The sequence below is a fragment of the Fulmarus glacialis genome, unplaced genomic scaffold, assembly GCF_000690835.1.
Source record: "Fulmarus glacialis isolate BGI_N327 unplaced genomic scaffold, ASM69083v1 Scaffold45190, whole genome shotgun sequence".
Taxonomy (NCBI): Eukaryota; Metazoa; Chordata; class Aves; order Procellariiformes; family Procellariidae; genus Fulmarus; species Fulmarus glacialis.
The window spans coordinates 2,213-19,057 of NW_009190462.1; the positions used below are offsets into that span (position 1 = coordinate 2,213).

The 16,845-nt window shown below is 40.4% G+C and overlaps 1 protein-coding gene across 1 annotated transcript; it reads right to left on the minus strand.

Annotated features, from left to right (window-relative positions):
• Positions 1 to 300: 300 nt before the first annotated feature.
• Positions 301 to 16,839, minus strand: MXRA5 (matrix-remodelling associated 5). Its single transcript, XM_009585598.1, has 6 exons — positions 16,712 to 16,839; positions 14,226 to 14,355; positions 13,505 to 13,895; positions 6,082 to 11,106; positions 4,537 to 5,437; positions 301 to 2,998 (listed from the first exon to the last, which is right to left on the minus strand). Exons 2-6 carry the CDS (start codon positions 14,289 to 14,291, stop codon positions 1,087 to 1,089), a joined length of 8,295 nt encoding a protein of 2,764 aa, XP_009583893.1. The 5' UTR covers positions 14,292 to 14,355; positions 16,712 to 16,839; the 3' UTR covers positions 301 to 1,086.
• Between the last annotated feature and the right edge of the window lie 6 nt (positions 16,840 to 16,845).

Sequence of the window (16,845 nt, forward strand, 5' to 3'; positions counted from 1 at the left end):
AACATGGGCATATTCAGCATCTTGTAGCAATTATTTGTATAGCATAATTGATAAATCTTATTAAAATTATGTACATTATCCAATAAACAATCCTTGATTGCAGAAAAAGTATTGAAATTGTAAATGTATCCTGAAATACACATAACAGAAGTGTTAAGTTTTTACTAGGAAATCACATTTAGAAAGATAGAGTATGTGTAACACTACATGATTTCTGTGTTTTAAAATACCCTCACTGTTTGGAGTTCCCTATTTCCTCAAAGCAAAATGAAAACCACAGTGAATACATTTTTTGGAAAATATTTTTTATTATAAAATGTACAGTATATTGACCTTAATATTATAAAACACTGTAACGTATCAGAGTCTTGTAAAGACCAATAATTTATAAAATGAGACCAAGTTCATTGTTATTCTTTCTAGTCTCATAGTCTGATTTAAAAATATATATAAAATATATAATGAATGACTTGACTGTAGCGTCCTTAGTAGCTGGAAAAGGTTTGTTCATATGTTAAGGTAACTAATGTCTGCATGTATTTTTATTAAAATAGATCACTCTTATTTGCTAAGTTAGTCTTTGATTTTGAAGAGCTGATAGTAGAATGAATAGAAAGGTTAGTAATCATATTCTATAAGGCTAGATTATGTAAAAGCGCTGCAGGGTATAAAGAAAATTATGTTTTACTGAAGCACTTCTATCACTGCAGCTCATTTATTAACAGTTAATACTTCTTTGGTACTTTTAAGGTGCTTGTTAAAAAAAGGAATAGCTTTGGACTATTGACAATAGAGTACTTTAGGTCTCAGATGCTATTGGATAGCATGAAAAACCACACTACGCTGTCTTAACAATTTAAAGACCTTTTCCAACGTGTTAGTCTCCTCAATTTTAGTATGTCTACTGCCTCCTTTTATTGCAGGGATGTACTACCATATTGAGTACAAAAGCAATGCACTTTGCATGAAAATAGGGGTTTTTTCTGCCCTCAGCCTTCCTGGCTTTGTTGCAAGCAGTACTTTCCTTGTTGCACTCGCTTGGCAGTAACTTGAACTAGTATCCAGCCAAAGGCATTTGTTTTAGTGTTAGAATATGTGTATGTAGGTTGTTTTCGAATCACTGCCTAGTATATTTTTAGCAGTGCATTTATAGAAGCCCGCATCCCTTTGAGTAGACTGCTGGATGACTAATGACCCCTGAGGGTGGAGGAATTTGTTTCCATACAGACGGGATTGAGCTCCTGTTGTCAGATGTGATTTGTCTGGAAGCTCCCATGTTATTTCTGCTTTAGGAATCCCAATGGCCATGCAATTCAGTTTTACTGAATTTCCAGGCCTGGCATAGATGACGGGTGCTGGCTCACTGGTGATCCGGGGAGGATAGGCTATCACGATGACAGGCACATTCATAACAGAAGTGCCATACTCCGTGGACACCTTGCAGAGGTAAGTGCCCCTGTCAAATACAGAAGCCTCGCGCACTGTCAGTGAGCCGTTCTCCAGCAGAGAGAAGCGGCCCACAGCCTGGGGGGCATCCAGGACCATCCCATTGGGCAGTGTCCAGGAGATCTGTGCCCGCTGGTTTGGCTGGGTGACGCAATGGAGCTGCAGAGTTTCTCCATTGATGATGCTCACCAGGTTGTTGTACTGGTTGCTGATTTCTGGCCTGAGTCCCACCTTCAGGAAGACTACCCGTTCCACATAACCTCCTGGGTTTCTGGCTGTACAGCGGTAAGTCCCAGCATCCCCAGCGGAGAGGCTGCTGATGTGTAAGATCCCATCCCTCTTATGGTAAAATCTGTGCAGACGGCTGCCACTCAGCACTTCAGTGCCGTTGGGAAGGATCCAGCTTGTGCTGGGCTTGGGGTTGCCCTGGACTGAGCAGTTCAGATTGATGCTGTGCCCAGCAATGGCAGTGATCCTTTCATTGACAGGGTCTCTGAAGGAGGGTTTCTCCAAATGGTCTGTGATGAGGAGCTGCACAATCAGTCTCGCTTCCCCTCCTTCGTTCCGTCCGATGCATATGAGCTGGACCGCATCTGTCTGCCTCACCTCTCTGATGTCCAAAGTACCATTGCGATGCACAGTGATCCTGTTCCCATAGTAAGGAGCCGGCAGGATTACTCCTTCTGGAAAAGCCCATAGGACCCGTGGAGCAGGGATGCCTTCAGCTTTGCAGTCAATAAGTTTCCGGCTATCCCTAATGGCTGTCTCCCTCACAGATGTTATTGCACTGAGATGACCATTGATTCTGGGAGGCTGAACATTAACATGGATCCACACGATTTTCCGATCTTCTCCAGCGCTGTTCCGCACTACGCAAGTATAGTTACCACTGTCAGATCTTTGGGCCTTTTGGATGAGGAGGGTGCCATCCCTATATACCTGGTATTTGTCAGATAGGGCAGGAATGGGCCTGTTGGTTGGGGAGAGCCAAGTCACTTTGGGAGTGGGTTCTCCTTTGGCTTCACATGCTACTGTCACAACATCACCATAGGGTACATTAATAATGACGTACGTTTTGTTCTTGATAGTTGCAGGCTCGGCCACTACTTTGACCCGCACTTTCATCTCATCCTTCCCAATCTGGTTCTCAGCATAGCAGGTGTAGTCCCCTTCCTCTCTCAGTCCAACGTCATTGAAATACAGGGTTCCGTTATTGAAGACCACGTATCGCTTTGTCCGGCTGCCGCTGTCATCTGACTGCATGAAGGTATTGATCATGCTGCCATCTGGGAGACCCCAGGAGATCTCAGGATTTGGCAGACCTGTGGCTACACAGTCAACTTTCAGGTCCCCTCCGTACTTGACCTTGTGGTTATTCTTGTTCTTATGTTCTATTTTTGCTGGTTTCATCATCACATTCACTTTGAGGACCACGTAGTCATCCCCGATCTTATTGCGGGCCACACACAAATAGTCTCCTGCATCTTTATCTGTAACTGAATGGACAACCAAAGTCCCATTGCTGAATACTTTGATTCTAGTCTCCAAGCTACTGTAAAGAAAGAAAAAAGAACAGAACATAAGCTGCAAAATCACATTTTAGGTATTAATTATTGAGTGAAACCTGGGAAAAAAACCCAACTCAACCATACTGAAAAAAAGGAGAGGAGTATTGCTATTGTTAGATAATTAGAATCGCCTGAAATGTCCAAGATATCCTCCACCAAAAAACAAATGGAAAAAAAAATTCTACTCGTAACCAAGCAGTTCTACTCTGTTACATTCAATGACTTTAATGGTGTTTTTGACCATTAAACAACCATAAATACCAAATGGTGGTATTTTTTGCTCTTTTGACTGCATGTACAGTATTCTGTAACACTCGAATACAAGATCTCTGAATGATCTACGCCACACAAACCTATACGGACCATAACTATGGGATCTGGCATTTCAGTTCTCAGCGAAAAACAAATCAAAATGAGCAACTTCCTCTGGCCTCAGGTAATCTTTAGAATAATCACAAAGAAGCAAAACATTACCAAGCTTTGAAATATGGAAAAAAATATCTTCAATGTGCTAAAAAGCTATTATTCCTTTCCACTTCACTATGGAATCGGTGCACTGTGGTCAAAACTGATTTCCTCAGTAGCCCCAGCTTTCTCCCCAAAGATGATCTGCTGTATTTGAAAAGCAGCCCACATAAAGATCATGAGGAAAAATGAAAAATACCAGTATTTTGTTGTTATCACTATGAAGCATAAAATGAATTCTGGATTTTGTGCTATCTACAGGCTACCTAAATATATTTTTTGTCAGTATGACAAAAATGATGACTACAGTCAGCTGTCATGAAAGTTGTGGATAAGTGTGCATTTTAATTTCAGTACATTTCTCATCTGTCTCTAGTGCTCAAAGAGTGAGTAATGAATAATTTATAGTGCAGAAATTATGTTTTCAGCAAAGTCTTAGGACAGCTATTATAGTTTTGGAGAAGTGATATTTTACTTGATAACTGTGAACATCGGAGAAGGTATTGTTTTAAGCATTTATATGCAATTGGGTTTACATAGACCTTATTGCAAGGTAATGTTTATTTATACAACGATGTTAAAATGATCATGCTTACTTAAATCATTACAAGATTTTTTTTTTTTTGCCCTGTCTTTACAGTGTATAATGATTTGTGCAACAGATAAACAAAATTCAGTGATCCCATTTCTCCTGGGGAAAAGCAGGCACCTATGCAACTCTATGCAAACTAGACACATTGGAACAAGCAGTACATGAGTTGTACGTGTTAACTTTTGCCATTGGACTTTTTACTACATTTACAAGTGGCTGTAAAGGACAAATAGTGGCAGTTTATCCTAAACACCTGAAGCTGACTTTTCAAGAGTACTATTGTTTTCAAGAAAATTACACTAAATTATGACTTGGCTATATTTTGATGTAATTTCAAATTCTTCTTCGAGGATCGGGGGCCTAATTCAAAACTCACAGAAGTCAAGAATGAAACTCATACAGATATGAATGGTCTTTTCTCTAAGTTCATCTAAACTGTAATTTAGCTGTGACACCTCAATTCACCTGTGTAGAGAATCAATCATCCTTTTGGAAGGCAACCTCCATAATATCCGAGGCCAGGGGTCACCAGAAGCACTACAGTCCAAATGCAGGATGCTGCCGTATGTTACATCTGTCCTCTGAGGAGAGCTCCCAGTGATCTTAGCATTAGATGCATGCTTCTTCACATGGAGTTGTATTGTTCTCCTGGCAGCTCCCACCATATTAGCAGCAATGCACTCGTAGGTCCCACTGTCCTTGGGGGAGACATTGCGAATATAAAGAGTTCCATTGGGAAAAACAAATAAATTCCCATTGACAAACTGAGAAGGTCGGATTTGCGTGCCATCAAAGAGCACCCAGCGGATGCTGGGAGAAGGTGCTGCTTTGGCAGTGCAGTGGATGTTAATACTGCTACCAAGGGGCAAGGAAATGTTCTCTTGCTTATCCTGCTGGATGATGGGGGGTAAGGCTGCAATGTGCAGCCTCACTGCAATGCTGTCAGCTCCTGCAGCATTGCTTGCTACACATTTGTAAACTCCTCGGTCTGAAAAAGTTGCTTGCTTGATAGACAAGGTTCGATTTTCATGAAGCATTATCCTGCTTTCTGTGGTGGTGACTGTCTGCAAAATCTTCCTATCTGGGAAAATCCATGAAATATGTGGGCTTGGAGTCCCACTAGCCTGACATTCCATTGCTATGGTCTCTCCAAAATAGACCGTGACATCTCGATAGCGGGAAAGTAAGATTTTGGGCTGGTAGGCTACGACTGTCAGCACAATGACCAGTTTATCTACGCCATGCAGGTTCTGAGCTGTGCACAAATACTGTCCACGATCCTGAAGCTGAACATTTCGGATAAGGAGGGTACCATTTTTCCAGACTTCAAACCTTTGTAACCTGGTGTTGGCTGTCATTAGAGCTCCTGGGAAGGTGAGAGGAAAGAAAGAAACGGGAAGTCAAAGGGTTTGTCTTTAAGACATACATCACTGCATTGAAAAAGGCTTATGGAAGATTTTAGATTTAACACCGACTACAACTTCAGATGGATCGCATGACATCTTCTGACATTCTCCATAGCTCAAATTGGTCTTTGTTTCTATTGCAGAACTAACCATACTAGCTTGCAAGCCTGTACAGTGTGGGAACTTTTAAGGGCTTTATGCTTTAGGATTCCTCCTAAATCTTTATGTAATTTCTCTTTTCCTTTTGCTTATGGAGATGACACACACACCAATATTTAAGGCAGCAATGTTAACAAAGCCACGCTCACAAGTGGTGTCATCGTAAATTCTAACTGCTGTGAATAGAGTTGGCTGCTATTCCCCCTTCAAAAAATAAACTCATTAAATGGTTAAATGGTAGAGGGTTTTTTTTACTACAAAGTTATTTTTTCCTGTAATGATTAGTTGCAATTAGTCACATTTTATCTATAATGATTAAAAGAGACAGAAACTATTCTTCAGTGTTGTGGACTATTCCTGCAATCATGTTGCATTTCTATGCAACAACCCAAATATTTGTACCCTTAAAAAAGTGTGTGGAGGAACACATTTTTCTCTGTCTTACCTGTAGAGACTTTTGTCCAAGTAATAAAAGGCTTGGGTTCCCCTACTGCATCACAAGGGATAAAAGCATCTGTTTCAGCAAGGATGGATATGCTCTGAGACCCTCTTGTGATAATTTTAGGTTTTTCTCCGTGTATCCTGAAATTAGTGGAAGATTGAATTACAGTCGAATTGTGTGGCATAATGCCTCCCACATAAGGCACAGATGGAACTTTTTGATGACGATGATGGACATTTTTAAAAGGATGAACTGTAGTGGATATCTGTGGTTTTGTGCGCTGAGAGAGAAAGGCTGGAGCAGTCATCTTCAAAATTGCTGGTGGTGGTGATGTGGTGGTTGTGGTGTGTGGCATTGGAGGCACTGGAATAGCTGTAGCTTTCTGCACTGTAATCCTAGTAGGGGAGACCTGGGCAACCTTCTTCTCATTTGTGTCTTTTGGGACTAGTTGACTAGGAACCACTGGTTTAGGATGTATACTTAAGTGAGGGAATATCCTTGTTCTGTTGAAAAGGAATGGCATTCTGGAACTGGGATAATAGGGGATCCCTTGACTTGGTAGTCTCCCTGCTGTGCCTCTGTTATCTGGAACATAGTTATTTCCAAAAAATCTTGAATTAATATTGTATCTGTTCTGACCCTGATTACCAAACTTGCTTGCAGTGAATGGATTTGTTTTGTGAAATGGAGAGGCTTGTGTTGGGGTAGTTGTTTCTCTCTGAGAGGCAAAAGATTTTTTGTCCTGGATGGTATGTGCTGCATATGCTGTTATCTCTGGTTTGTTTGTGTAGTGAAGAGGCTGGTGTGTTATAAAATAGCGAAATGAACCTTGTGTTACAATATATGGAGGCTTTACCGTGCCTCTTACTGGAACATGCTTTGGAGGCACAACAGGCAGTCTTTGGTTTAGGCTTGGTATCATTCCAGCGGGCGGATGGGGAAGGTTTGGATTTAGCAGTGAAGTGTTGTTTGACTTGCTATTATACATCTCTTTGAATTGCTCCTCTTTCAACTGTATGCTAATCCTGTTTTGGCTAGAGGAAGGAGTAGGGTGTACATTCTGTCTTGAGCTCACCACCATTTTGTCACCATCTGCTTCAACTTGTTTTGCTTCTGGGAACCTTTCTTCATTGAAGGCATTACTTTCCTCGGTGGTATAATGAAGAGAAGGATGTGAAGTGCTTGAAATGGAAGGGGGAAGAGTGGCAAGTTTTATAAACGGAATAAAGGCAGTGGATGTAGTTGGAGGCTTTTCAGTTGTCTGCAAAGTGGGATCATGATGAAATACATGTGACGTAGCTTCCTTTTTATCCAAGGAAGATAGCTTTGTCCCAGTCTGAGAAGCAACAGATTTCTTTATTTCTCTAAGTGGAAAACTCTGAGTTTCTGTCGTGCTGAAGGAGGAGGACAAAGTAATCATCTCATGTTGCTGAGGTGGCTCAGTTATTACTGGTGTTTTTAAAGATACTGTGGGCTTCCATGGCTCCTTTGAAACAGAGAGGTCCTTAAAAACTTCCACTGTGCCAACAGGAATACTTAAGTCAGTCATAGTGGGATATATCAGGTGGAACGTTCCAGCGGTTGTTTCATTAACCACAACTTCTGAGTCAAACAGGATAGGCTCTTCTTGAGATTCTGGTTTTGTAGATAGTATCAAGCTGTTCATATGGTCAGGAGAAGTTGTTGTGCTTGATTGTTCTGCCTTACTATGCATAGTTTTAGAATCTGCTTTAATGCCCTTCTCCTCAGATATATTGTCTAATAAGTGGTATGTTGGCACTTCACTTTGCTCTGGTTTCAGAGGTACACTTGACTCTTTTGTGGGAACTGCGTCATATACAACATATGATGATAAAATCGTGATAGGTGCAGTCACTGGAAGTGCCAAGGTTTCAGGAGCGGTAGAGAGTGTCACATGTTTTGCTTCCGGTGGAAAAGCAGTAGGCCTAAAGAAGGAAGTTGTGTCCACCTCTCTGATTTTGGTAATTTTCTCTAAGACAACCGGATCAGTAGCTAATGAAGGAGTTAATTCCATATGCTCCTCTTCCTTAGCCTGTATTTTGACATTGTTTTTAAGATCAGGACTTTCAAAAGTTGCAGAAGAAGTTTTGGTCACAGCTTCAACTTCAGGTGTTCTTGGAATGACAGGCATTGCCTCCGTGGTTAAAACAACAGGGGAGAAAGGCTTTGGTCTTTGTCGGATTCTGTTTGGCCTCAATCTCCTTCTCCCATAAGGCCTTTTTCTAGCATGCTGAGTAACAAGTGAAGGCATGGTCTTTCTATAGGGAGTTGTTGTTGTGGCCTCAGTGGTCAATCTACTGGTGGAAGAAGTAGTTTTTATCCCCTCTGCTGTTTTATGAAGAGCATTAGTACTTGGCAAAATGAATGTGGGATCTGGTTTTGGAGTAGCCAGGTTTCTATGTTCTCCTCCCTGAAAACTCTCTGCATAACTGCTGGACATGCTTTCTTGAGTCACTGTATTCCTGTGGGTCTCAGGTTCTTCCTTGCTCTGAATCCTGAGGGGTGTGACAGCTGGAAAACTTGTACTTAAGTCGGCCGTTTTTGCTTGACCTGTGGATACTTCTTTGTGCTGGTGTATCAAGTCATTGCTCTTGTCTGTAACAAACAGAGAAACAGATGAAGAAATGGTAGTAGTGCCTACAGAATCTGTTGGGATGAGCTCATGCAGCTGAGAAGGTATTAAAATTATGGTGTCAACACTCATCGGGTCCACTTCATTTAACTTCACACTTGTGTCCAAGATGCTATGAAGATCCACAGTCTGAGATTCAGCTAGGACAGTAGCATCAAGTGGTAGCTCAGCAAAAGCAGAAGTTTCCTCTGATGTAGAAGATACAGTTCTATCTACATTTTCCACTGTGAATGAACTGCTCTGAATATTAGGAAAGCTTGTTACAATTTGTCTGATTTGAGGTTCTTCAGTGAAAGCATGGGTATCTTCTTTGACTACAGCTGAATTATCAGTCCTGACATCAAGATGCTGCTGGCCTTTGGGTTGCACAGTTGCAGACACAGGAGTCAAATACGGACCCGATAAAGGGATTTCTACAGAGTATATACTTGCAGGTGTTTCTAAAGCCCTGTGGTCGGAGAAGGGTTCAGTTTCTGACCTTGTTAATATGGACTGAACTGAAAATGCTTTAGTGTTTTGGGAAACAGTGACTGAGAATGGTTCATCTTCACCTACAGGTGATGCATCAGCCGAGGAATCTACCACATCAGCTGCTGTCTCTGAAGGCGGAGGGCTGGCTACTGGATGAGGGACTGGAGTAGTTTTCTGCATGACGGATGGCAGTGCGGTTGTTAAAGAAATGGCTGTAGCTGTTGTTGTTCTAGGAAGATTCTTCCCACGGACCTTTGCCAAAATGTCAGCCCAATGCTGTGGATTAATCTGCTTGCTTGCCATATTAATTCTCCTTCGAGATTCAAATACTCTCCGGCCTTCAGCAACATTGCTGTCTTGGGTTCTATCAGTACTTTTCCAGATTTTCATTTTCCTTCTGCCTTTCTTCCCCTTTTTAATTTGAGCCTCTGGCACCTGGTCACTTTTTTGTTTAAAGGATATTTCCCGGTCTTTCAGGTGATTCTTTCTTCGTGGGAACTCAGCCACGCCTCCTGCCCCTGATCCCTCTCTGTCATCTGTGACCCGCCCTCTTGTTTTTGATGAACTTTTTGAGCCTGGGCGCTTTTTTAGCTTTATCCTTTTAAATGACCTATCAGACACCATTTTGTTTACTGTCACCCTTACAACAAACTGATCTGATCCCTGCTGATTGACAGCCACACATCTGTAATGGCCACTATCACTGACGTGGCTTTTTGGAATAAGCAAAGTACCATTGTCCAACATATAGCCTTTTGAAGAGTTTGATAAATCATTAAGTATCTGGCTGTTTGGAAGAATCCAGCTCAGCTGTGGCTCTGGGATGGCAACTGCATTACACGGCAAAACTATTGGATCTCCAACATTTTTTTCAACTCTCACTATATCTGAATCAGCTACCTGAATAGCTGGAGGCTGCACTAGAAGTCGGTAAGCCATTATGTCCACCTCATCTCTCACTTGGGCAACGCAGTGGTACAAACCACCATCCGTGTAACTCACTGCTTTGATTATTAGCTGACCACTACTGAGAATGGAAAACCTGCTGTCTTTCTGATTAAATGGCGCCTGCAGTTTAGTCCCATCTGGAAAGAGCCACTGAATGGAGGGGCTCTCGGAGGCTTTCACATGGCAGCTCAGCTGACACTCTGACCCTTCCACCACGCTCTGCGCTGTCCTCGTGCTCTGGTTTTGCTCTATCATTACCCAGCTTCTCTGCTGCCCGGTGTCTTTGGTACGAATTGTCTGAGAAAACACAGTAAAAAAAGACAGCACCACTTTTTTCCCTGTACTCTGGCGCCTGTTTAATTGGATATTTATAAGAGGTTGCATCACCCAGGAAGGCTCAGCCAGTATCTGAGCTTTTACACCTGTGTAGTAAAGAGCGTCATAATCTGAGCCTTGCCTGTACCGATAGCTTATTTTAGGCTCCTTGCTGAGCATAAGTTCCCTCTCTAATTTGACAGGTACTTCACTGTAATAAGCTATAAGCTTCCACAGTTTTTCATAGTTTTCTCGATTCATTGGACATTCAAAATCCAGTGAAATTGTAGCATTTATATCAATCTCCTGAGTCTGGATTTGATTCCACTGAATTTTGGTAGAGCCTGTTGGTTTTTTGATTTCACAGTTCAAGTGGACTACATTGCCATGCTCATCAGTCATATTTAGAGTAATGTTCCACGGAGAGGACTGAAGCTCTTCCAGAGGGAGTTCGTAACTGTCACCATCTTCTTCATCTTGAGTGCTGCTATTCTGCCTCAGTGAGGACTGAATGACAGGTTTCCTACAGGAAATATCTTTCGGGTTTTGAATATCTTCTTTCTGCAGCTGTTTCGGGCTGCTGCACTTAGGACAGAGCTGTCCCCCTTCATAGGCTTTGTCCTTTTTGCATTTTAAAACACCTGCAAGAAAAAAAAAAGAAAGAAAAAAAGCAAGGGGGGGGAAACAAAAGATAGGTAAGCTGAAGAACTCTGTTCTAAAGTTAGAGAACTCTCAAAAGTGCAAAATGGACCGCATGAAGAACACATTATGGCACATGACACATAAGGCAAGGCTTTTAAAATAGCACCACTTTGTTTTCACAGTCGAATGGGTGCCTGATTCTCAAACTGACCACAATTTCTTCTGACTTTTATGAGACTTTAATCCTTCTGAAAATTAGATTCGCTGCCTCCGAATAAAATGGTTAGAATTGAAGTGTTCAGAGCAACATTTTGTAAGTGAGTAAAAAGCTATGCTGTGTCAAAAAGTCTGCATCTGAACAGTGACAGCCTAACCCATCTAACTTGATGGATCTAACGTGAAGAGGACTGGGTCCTTTCGGCTTTCAAGAATGCAGCATTTACCTGAGAAATGCTGGACTTCCTCATTAAATAATCCAGGAAGCTTTTTTATTTTTCTCTATTAATTAACAACAGTACTGGCAATACACAAAACATTCTACTGTAGGTACCAAAATCTGCTGACTAGTTCCTGCACTTACAAGCTATTTGTCAGCAGCAAAAAAAAAAGAAAGTGCCACTTCTTCCCTGACCTCTGAAATAACTGTAAACTCCGTAATGATAAAATAAAAACTAAAACCGAGAAGGAGAACTAAAACAGGAAATTATAGCCTTGACTCCTCTCTTCTATCAATGCCAGAAAGATTCTTGTCTGTGAAATAACAGTCATGTATTTATTACATTGTTCTGCTCACTAGAATGTCAAATGTCGCCTTACATATTTAGTTTGGAAACATGTTGTAAATAAAATGTATTCCAGTTATTCTAGGAATAAGTGTCATGCTGACGACTCCTGAGGAATGAGGGATCTTTGAATGAATGAATAATACACGGGTAGGTTATAAGGCAAAATGGTAGGAGAAGGGGAAAAGAGTGGCAAAATTTCATACCATTTTTTAATTGAAAAATACATGCTTCGCCAGTCTGACAAATCAATTTTTTTGAGAAGTTCTTACAAATGAAATATTTAACTGAACCAGTCTATCACTTGCAGATTCAAATATGATGTTTCAAAGGTAAGGAAAGCATGCTTCATGACAAAACTGGCCCACAATCAACTTGGCAGTGGCCACACTGGTCTGAAGAACTTTAACATGATCTATGAAACAGCACTTTGAGAGAACTCTATCTGGACAGAATTCCCAAAGAAGTTATTGTTATAGTTATATAAAGACACAAAATCTGTCATACGTGAAAATGGCATGGATAAATTCTTTCTCCTTCCAATAATCACTACTGTCGTAGTGTAAAAAGTGAATCTAATTGAATAAAAATGCTAATAAGCCAACACTGCACAAGGCAAGAAAGTTCATCTAATATTTCATTGCTATAACTTACAGTGCGATCTAAGTACACTTAATACACATACTCATTTGGATCAAGGAGTGTATATAAGAATAATAAAATGTAAGTCAGTGAAATATAATATCAAAGTTAGATGCCTCAAGTATCAGTTCAGTCAGGAACACTTACATTACACATTCAATTTTCACACACTCTGGAAGTATTGTCCTATAGCTAAGTGCAAAACTGCGATGAATTACATATTCTAAGATGACAAGACCCACCATTATCCACTATACGTGCTCCAAATCATTATATAAACCTTGAGACTCCAGCACTGATTTGAGACATCTAAGCCTGAACGAAGACAGACCAGTTATTCTAGGAAAAATAATGCAGGATTATAGGTATTTCTCTGAAAATACTTAAAATAGATTTGCTCCGTCATAAAAGGAAGTTGTGGTCAATGAAGAAACACAGATAGACATGAAGGATGCATGAATGTTACATAACGGCCTTAATGTTAATAGCATCAAAGTTAAAGGACTCATCCAGGAATTTAGAAACATGATTTCCATTCCTTCCGTAGCCAAACAAGTTCAAATCCAATGTTCCCACCTTCCATGAGAGCACATAGTTACTAGCTTTGTTGGTTGAGGACAATTGCCAGCCCTTAGTCAAAGGTGTACCACTGTGCAAAGGAACACACTAACGGGTTATAACCTATCTCCTCCTTCCAATTATAAACTTTACTAAAACTTTTTGCATCTTGAATGTAACAGCTAATTCCTGTGTTGTCAAATACAGATTTTCAGCTGGTGACACACAACTGCTTCCTCTTTACACTGCTTTTTAAATACATGCATTTATAGAATGGTAACAGAACATAATAGTGTCCATAGACATCATGTAAGTAATAATACTCAGGAAATAACAAAATCATCCATATGCAGAACAGGAAAAAAAAAAAATCTAACATTATGAGTTGAAGAAGCATTGGTATTTTGTCTCTTACCTCCAGAAACTTCATTCCATTCAAGGAACCACTTTAAACTGCAGTCACAGGCCCACGGATTCCCATGAAGGTAAAGGTTTTCCAGCAGCGACATGCCTTGAAACATCCCTGCAGGCAAGGTCCTAAGAGCATTTTCAGACAGGTAGAGATGTCTTACTGTTGACAGTTTGAAATAATCAAGGACCATAAATGTTGAAAAGGTGTTGGGGTGAAGCTGCTGGAGCAAATTTCCTTCTAAGTGGACCAGTCTCAGAGAAGTTAATCCATTAAAAGCATTTGGATGAATAAACTCGATTCTGTTGTGGTCCATGTGCAGTCTCATTAAGCTTGAAAGTCCTTGGAGGGTTTGACCAGTTACGACTTTCAATTTATTGTAACTAATTTTGAAAACCTAAAAAAAAAAAAAAAAAGAATAAAAGAGATTAATTTTGCTTTTTGATCTAAATCCAAACACAATAGCAAGCATGCAGAAGTTCTCCTCCCGCATTCAAATATCCTTTGCACCACTGAAAAATGATACACTGGTCAAAGAGGGAAAACACAACTGAGTATTAGCTGGCGTTATCAAATATCACATAGGCATAGTTAACAGATCTCCAATGTATTTGGGAGGAAAATGGTACCTTAATCCTACGAAAGCCACTACAAAAAATGCTTGTTTTTCTCTTCTGTTATTCATGGAAGTTAGAATTTATGAATTTTAGGAAGACCTGAGCATTACCTGTAGAGACATGAGATCTTTCAAAGCACCATCAGGTATATCCTGAATGTCATTTCCATGTATCATGAGCAATTCCAGCTTTGTAAGTCCTGCAAAGGAGTTTTCGACTATAGACTGTATACTGTTAAACCTGGAAAAAAAATCACATGTGCGGTTACATTTTATGCACTGACTGTCATGGACTGCAAATGTAAAATTAGTATAACCTAACCTTCAGGAAAAATTGGAGGGATCTTAATGCCCTGTCAAAGGGCCAGAAGTTACTGAAACATTTTTACAAGGCCAAATATACTTAGTTCATGTTTACACTAAGATTTCTTTTAACTCAATTTGTGGCACTTTAGCCATAATTTAGGAGTAAGAGTAATAAATAGGCATTTAAGTTCTAATAGTTGTCAGTATGTTTTTCCATGCAGCTCAGTTTATGGAATGGTAATAAATTAATGGCCTGTAGCCAACCAATGATGCTATGTAGCCTGGCAAACTAGACAGGCTGCAGTGGTGCCAAAACAGCATCTAACAATAAACGAATAAAGATTTGGAGAGAGAACATTAAAAATGGATATCTCCCAAACAGCACAAGAAGCAGGAAGTCACATCCTGCTTCACTTACTGTTACAACACGGAATTGGCTACATCAACTAATTACGTAAGATCTAGGAATTGACCTTCCAATTATATGGTTTGAGCCTCGAAACTCCTTTTAGAGAAGGAATACAGAAGATCTACTTTTTGAAAACAATTCAATTTCGCTTTGGACAAATAAATCAGGTTTTATATGCCAATATGGAAGCCTTAAGTTTGGCGGCCTAGCTCTACATTTGGGTTTTCCATAGGTAGACATAAAACTAAATGTATGAGCTAATCTGGGCACGAAGTCTCTAAAGTAAGCATCGAATTTTAAAGTTTTTTCCTATTTTTTAACACTTTCTAGAAAGGAAGGGAAGAGACAACGAGAAATTAAAATACTTTGACTACGGAGGAAATACTTGTAGATCCTCACCATGCTTTCTATCTGAAGATTCTGAATTTTCTAAAAATTTAGGCTACCGTTTCGATATTTTTAGTCCTACTACAGATCTACTAGGCTTATAGCAGCAATCCTATTAAAATTCCTTATTTTAACATCAGCCCTTCTAAAAAATATGAACTTCTCTAAATAAGAAATTTTCCTAAATTATTTCCAGTTAGGCCAATAATCTTTACCTCCTAAATATATAGCATCTTAAAACAGAAGTATGGTAAAAGCTCTCTTCCAAAATGGAAGAAATGCAACAACAGACAGTTAAGACCATTTCTTCCTGGGAAAGGACACAACTCAGACAATGTCATTTGTAGTGATGAAATACAAAGATAGGAAAGGGCTTCTATGCCAGCAGTATCAAATAATGTACTTTTTTTAAAAAACAGCCAAAACGCCTAAATAACTTAGAAGCCTACGTTCCATTTTCAAAAGCAATTTAGGGATAGAATTTGCCATAGAATGTTGACGTATGGGGGAGGGGTGACTGTGAATATGTGTGGGTTTGAATGTGGGAGGAGAGGGAGGCATTTTTGACTTAAAAATGGCATGGAAGTACAGATTGCTGTAATGCAGATTTACTGAGTACAAGGGCATTTTGAGACTAAAATTGGGCTTTAGGTAGATAAACTGCTGGTGGATAGACATTTTAACTACAGAGAAGCAAAAAAAATAAGGTCCCTACTGTCAGTCATTGCATGATCAATTGCAGCTTACAGGCCTTGGGGCGGTTGGGGTGAGTTCATACCAGGTAGTGAGGCAGCTCTGATATCAAGCAGAAGAGGACTGCGACTCTCGCACCGTGTCATGACCCTACGCAGCACTTTTGTGATATGCAGCCTACCAACTGTCCCTGCCTTCTCGTCTCACAATCTGATAGACAGATGTGAGTTGGCAATACCCTGGCAGAGGAAAGTGAGTTGGAGCATGAGCAATCTCTCCCCCAAACATTGATGTCTGCTTATATTGCGCTTAAGTTCCTTGAAAAAAACCCCAAAACTCCAAAGGCAACAGAACAACTTTGTTTTTACTGTATTACTTTAAGATACGCTATATCTCATTGTTCTCCAAAATGCTACCCGGCTACATTATGGAATTTTACTCCTACTATATTTTTTTACATATTTAATAGGAATCCTACAGTAGGTTTAATTCAATATAACTTTTTATGCACTATAAAAGACTACATGTACTATTTGCCAAGAAGAACTGACACCATGATATAAATATTTATTTGAAAATAATAGTAACTTTTCTTTGAAAGATGAGGGCTACAGCTACCCTGAAACCTCCTCCATGCCAGTAACTGTAGTGTTTGAAACACAGCGCCTGCAAGTCACCACCCGTCTCTGCAATTCGACTTAAAAAGTACACGCGGAGATCCCGGTGCGCCGCACGTGCGCGAGGCATCCCAGGATTCCCCACCGAGAACATAAAACCATTCGCTACAAACTGCCATACAAACCCGAAATTGATTCTTTCCACATGTTTCGAAATCCTCGCCGGCACGGCTGCTAGGGACCGAAAGGTGCAGTGGACTTCGGTGGGGAGGTAGCAGGCGCAGGGGCGGGGGCAGGCCAGGGCGCCGGGCGGCAGCCC